This window comes from Cibotium barometz, chromosome 36, assembly GCF_041138505.1.
Source record: "Cibotium barometz isolate CiBa-2024 chromosome 36, ASM4113850v1, whole genome shotgun sequence".
In the NCBI taxonomy this organism is placed as follows: domain Eukaryota; kingdom Viridiplantae; phylum Streptophyta; class Polypodiopsida; order Cyatheales; family Cibotiaceae; genus Cibotium; species Cibotium barometz.
In genome coordinates this window covers 13,398,869-13,404,356 of record NC_141081.1, presented here as the reverse complement: position 1 = coordinate 13,404,356, position 5,488 = coordinate 13,398,869, and the positions used below count along the sequence as shown (strand labels likewise).

Here is a 5,488-nt window from a genome sequence, read left to right as displayed (position 1 = left end):
ATTCCAAGCTCTAGGTGTTCCTATACACTCAAAAATTGTGAGGGCCATTAATTAATGCCCGCTATTTACGAGCATTAATTAATTAATGCCTTTGGTGGTACCTTTACAATTTGAGGGAATAGAAGCCTTACCAAGTGGCAACCCACTAATTCATTCTAAAACATGCAGATGTCCACATGAAATTCCATGTTTTCTCCAGTAAATCATTTCATGTGGACATCTGTATATAAAACATGTAAGATCTTCACTCCATTAAAATTAAAATAGTACATCACTCCATTAAAATTAAAATAGTACAGACAAGATCATTTGGCCCTCAGCCACTCCCTTGCATTGCAATGCTGACATAATTGCTGGCTCTTAAGCAGCCACAAAAACTCCATAGCTTGCAGCCATACAGTATGGATTGAGGTTCTCTTTCTGCTCAATTGAATGCAAGAAAGTGGCAAAAAGGTGCCCAATTCATGTGATCATCTTCCCCAGAAGCTAAACAATGCACATTTCATTGCAGGAGAGAAGCACAAGGGTGCCCACTTAGATCGTCTTCTCCATTAGCTAGCATATGCATAATTGGTGTACTCCAGCATTTACAAAATGAGATCTATGATGGTTGGTGACAATTAAGTTCAACAGAAGGTTTAGGATGGTAAGACATAGTTAGCAGAGGTTTATGATGGTTAGAGATGGCTATAACAGCATTAATAACTGTAAATAACGATGAAGCAAGGTAGGACAGCTCTTGTGTTGAAGACAAGGAGCTCTTCCAGATCACTGTATTGGCCAGCTTCTCCTGCAATAGAGTCATACCCAATTAATGACCCATCCTGAGAGATCTCAAACCCCGTCTTCTTGACCCGCCCCGCTATGACCCTGCACACCAGCATTACCCGCCTCGCCTCTGCCCCACCATCAAACTCCTTTCCAAACAACATAGAGTCATGGGCTGTGCCACTACTTGCATTAGTGTAGATGCCAGGTTGTCCCTTTGTAGGAAATCCATGCCTCAGTATGTTGCATACACCACATGATGGCAATGTACATAAAGAAGCTGACGATGACGACGACAAAGATGACATCGAGGATCGGTTTTTGCCCATGTGGCATGAGATGGTGGTGCTGTAGAACCTGAGAAGCTCATTGCCATCTACCAAACACCTTGAGTGCTTTTTAGAGATCTTGCTTGCTTTTGCTTTCACCATGTCCCTGTATTCTTCAAATTTTGCCACTGTCTTGGAGCTGTTGTGGACCTTGAAGATCCTCTCTGGCTTGGCACAGGGCATGTCCTGCCTCAGCCAGCTTGTCTGGAAGATGATCTCCACTATGCTCCTTGCTGAGTCACCGTCCCTGAGCTCTGTAACTACACATCACAGTAAAAAAGCTCATAACCTTTCTAAAGCTTCACTAGAGCTATGGCATCTGTGCTAGCTCATTGACCTCACTAAAACTTCATCGGGGCTCTGTGGCGTGGCTATGGCATCTATGCTGGCTCGACCCACCTATCCTTGACCTCACTGCTAGTAATTGTAATTGATCAAGTAATAAAGAAGACAACTCTATTAAAAATTGGGCTCACCTGAATGATATGTTGCATGATGCTCTTCTAGGGCCTCAGGCTTGTCGAGATTCTCCCCACACTTGTGGCAAGTTAATGGAGGGTAGCAGCAAACACTGTGTCTGGACAGGGAGTAGTGGTGGGCAGTGGTGTGGGGGAGGAGTAAATCAGGTGGCTCACAAGAAGCAATGGAGCAGTCATAACAACCGGAGAGCTTCTTGAGGTGAGCTGTTTTGTATGATGAGCTAGGATGGTGGACAGAGGGCTCAGGTAGGGGGCTGATGAGGATGGTGGGCTCTTTGGTGCGAATGAGAACCTTGAGCTGGTGGGGACTGCTGCTATGGTTATAGAGTGGGCTCTCATGGTCTGCCCTGTGGACTACTCTTGTGTTGCCATGGATCACACTCTTGAGATCGTTGCAGCACACAGCAGAGCCTGTGCTCCTCCTCTTCTTGGCATGATGCACCCCATAATTGCCCTTGTTGTATGGTGGATTTACCACCTTGCTAGGCACAATTTTTCTTGTGCTAGTAGTGGTGGTGGAAGTAGTGATAGTAGTGGTGGTGATGGTGGCCTTGGGATCATGTACTGCAAGGTGAGAGTCCTGCTTGCAAGAGAGAATCCTCTTCCATGATACCCATGCTGTTGGCATTTTTAATGGCTTGATTGCTATCAGTTACTGAAGATTATGAGATCTATATAGCTTCCAGCATGCGCCTTAACGTAAATTGAGAGCGAAACAACCTTGCTAATGCATAGTTTTCGAGATAAAGAGGAGAGATTTTGTAGCTTCACCTCTTAAAAGATGAGCAAGAGGAATGCTTTGATAATGCAGCAAATTAAGCATGGGATTTGTAGTTCAATCAAGCTGATTAAGAGACTCTGTTAGGAGGGGGGCAGCAAACGGTGGCATGGCTGTTGAGATTGAGGGTCTGAATCATGGATTAAACACCATGCACGAGTGCATTTCTGGATTGATTAAGCGGGGCAGAGGAGGCTGAAGAGCTGAAGATTGGAGAGCTACAGATGGAGAGATGACACTATTCCATGTAGTTGACATTCAAGCCTATGGCATTGATTGGAAAGCTGTGAGTGGAAGAAAGAGCCCACTCACTATATGAACAAGTAGAACGTGTGTGTGTGTGTGTGTGTGTGTGTGTGTGTGTGTGAGAGTTTGAACATGGTTTGCTTTTGAGTTCCCAATGAAGTAACCACTTTCAAGCTGCTTTTAAGGGGATGGGATGGAAAAGGAGAGGAGAGGAGGTGGGTGTTGGTGGGTTGAGGAGAAAAAGAAAGCTTGATTTGTGATGGTTTGGAAAGATACCAGACAAGGGGAAAAGAGAAAGCCATGGATCCAAAAAGCTTTTGAGAATTTGTCTCAGTTTCAACACAACAACAAAGCAATTCATTCACACATGTGATCATATCATGTGTAAAATGGGCCTTCCAATTTGTATGTGGGTTTTATTATTTAACAACATGCGAAATTTTATTTTAACCTAATGCACAATTTGAGCTTTTTTTTCTAAACCTTTACTCTAAGCTTCAAGCCTTTTTCAACCAAAAAAAAAGAGCTTTTCTATATATAAAAAATTTTAAAAAAGTCCTTGCCTCTTCAAAAGTTGGGAAATTTAGTATCTTTTTTCTCCAGTAAATGTGGCTTTTATTTCACTAAGAGACGAGCAATGATTTTTGTAAAACTCCAATTCAAAAAACATGGGGGCTTTTTTTTTTGTTTTGCACAACATGGTGTGAAAAAGGGCCAGCACCCCATTTCTAAAGTCAAAAAAAGCATGCTTTATTCTCATACGGCCCTGGGTGCAGGAAAAAAAAAAAGAGGAGGAAAAATACTATTATTCGTAGTAACTAATCACTAAACAGTACTCTAAAAAAATTTCAATCAGCAAAAATCCTTTTTTTATAAATTTTGAAAAGGCGGTAAATTGTATTATATATAACGAGGGCTACATCATGCTTTTCAAGGATTTATATCTTTTCTCAATTAGTTAATCCAAAAAAGAAAATCAGAAATTAGAATCTCAGAAAGCGCACTGAAATGGTGGCGTTCATGCAAATGGCCCAACTGGGTCATGCTCAAATTCCAACGGAAAATGTTAATTAAAACGATTTAATTTTCTTTGGCATAGAAATCGATGATGATCATGGCTGCGAGTGGCACGTCAGGAAAAGGGTAAAATATATATATATATATGCGCTTAAATGTAAGCATATATTTAAAATTTTATTAAAAACGGATGTTAACTGTTTTTTCTCCAGAGGTGCAGGATTTACATTCTCCAAATTATTATTAAAATAGATATATATTAATAATATTATAGATAACTAACAGACAACTGGTTAGAAGCTCCTTACTGCATTCCGTGCAGCGCATTTAATTTTGGGAACAATTACTGCAGTACTGAAAAAATAAATAAATAGAATCGGAATTCAGGACTCAGTAGATTTGAAAATTGAGTTTGAAATTCCGTTGATTAAAGCGAAAATTTATTCCCCTTTTCCAAACCAAATAAATAAAAAAAGCTGAATTTGAGCGCTCTCTTTTTTCTTTTTTTTTCCCAGTACTACTACTTGGACTGTAGCTGCCCTCTTTCACATTAACTGAAGAAGCTATCATAAATCCATGCAACCCATTGCTGCTTTTTTTTTTCTGATTTGCAGACGGAAAAGCAGCTATAGCATTAATGGAAGCAGCTATCATAAAAACTTGACACTGGTTCTTCTACTCCTTCTGATGCAAGATATGGAATCTGGATATCAGCATTGATCAGAAGCATCTTCAAATTCCAAAATTAATCCCCCAAAAAAAAAGAATCTCTTCATTAGATATTGGCTTCTTCTTTTTTTCAAGGAAAACGCTGTTTAACCAATCGTTTGTAATCTTTAATGTTGATTTCCAAGAGAACTTAATTGAATGTAAATGTTATTAGAATTTTTTTATTTTTTTTAAAAGACTGGAATTGTATTAGAAACTGAAAAAGATACTGGCGTTTGAAAATTTTAATGTAAAATATTGAACCTTATTACAGTGTCGTGAAATGTTATCATACTCAAATCTTACTGAAACAATTATTTTTCAAGTGAATCTTAATGTTGTCGTGAGTAGTGTTATCACTCAATCTTATTGGAACATTTATAATTTTAATGTTTTCAAGTTGATTTATTTATGTTAAAAACAATTTAAGGGTGTCATTAGGTACTGTTATTTATCATAATGTTGTCGTTAAATAACACTTAACGGTGTCATTAGGTCGTGCTAGCATTCATAAGATTGATTCTAGATTAATGAATAAGGTTAATTTTAGATTAATAAGCTTAATCTAAGAGTAAATCATGCTAATTGGGCGCCCTTCAGCAAAATTATTGATGAAATATAAGATTATGGGGCGGTGATTAAGAAAGCTAGGTATTTAAAAGGGTACTTTTTAAATATATTAAAGTATTATTGTTACCAATAATAAATAAATAAAAGGGTACTTTTTTTCTCTCTTTTTTGGCAAGATTTCAATGCGTTTTTTGTGTACATTTTTTTTGAATTTGAGAGGTAACTTTTGAATTTACATACGGTGGTGTAAGTCAAGCACGTCAAATCATCACGCTCATTTATTGAAATCAAAATTCAAACTTCAAAGTTCAAACTTTAGTTATTTGGTTACTAAAGTCTAAAACCATCATACGAGTAACGAGTGGAAAATTGGGAGCACGGATTTTGTACAAACCATGCCTTTCTTTAATCCCACACGTTAGAGGAAACTAAAGCATTCTATAGTGCGAAGGTGGATTACTCCATGGGCTCACACAAACTACCCCCGTCGCGTAGCTCACTGGCATCGAACCTGGGGGGACAGGGCCGACCTGAGGAAGCCTGGCCCACAACAAGGAAGCCTTTTCCCTGGGCCCGCAGGACGAGGGCAGCTC

At 39.1% G+C, this 5,488-nt stretch overlaps 1 protein-coding gene across 1 annotated transcript; it reads right to left on the bottom strand.

Moving 5' to 3' along the window:
• Nucleotides 1-252: 252 nt before the first annotated feature.
• LOC147617510 (uncharacterized) lies at nt 253-2,721 on the bottom strand. The gene is made up of 2 exons (XM_086775766.1): nt 1,574-2,721; nt 253-1,357 (listed from the first exon to the last, which is right to left on the bottom strand). The coding sequence occupies exons 1-2, from the start codon at nt 2,202-2,204 to the stop codon at nt 699-701; spliced, it is 1,290 nt and encodes a 429-aa protein (XP_086631892.1). The 5' UTR covers nt 2,205-2,721; the 3' UTR covers nt 253-698.
• Nucleotides 2,722-5,488: the final 2,767 nt, after the last annotated feature.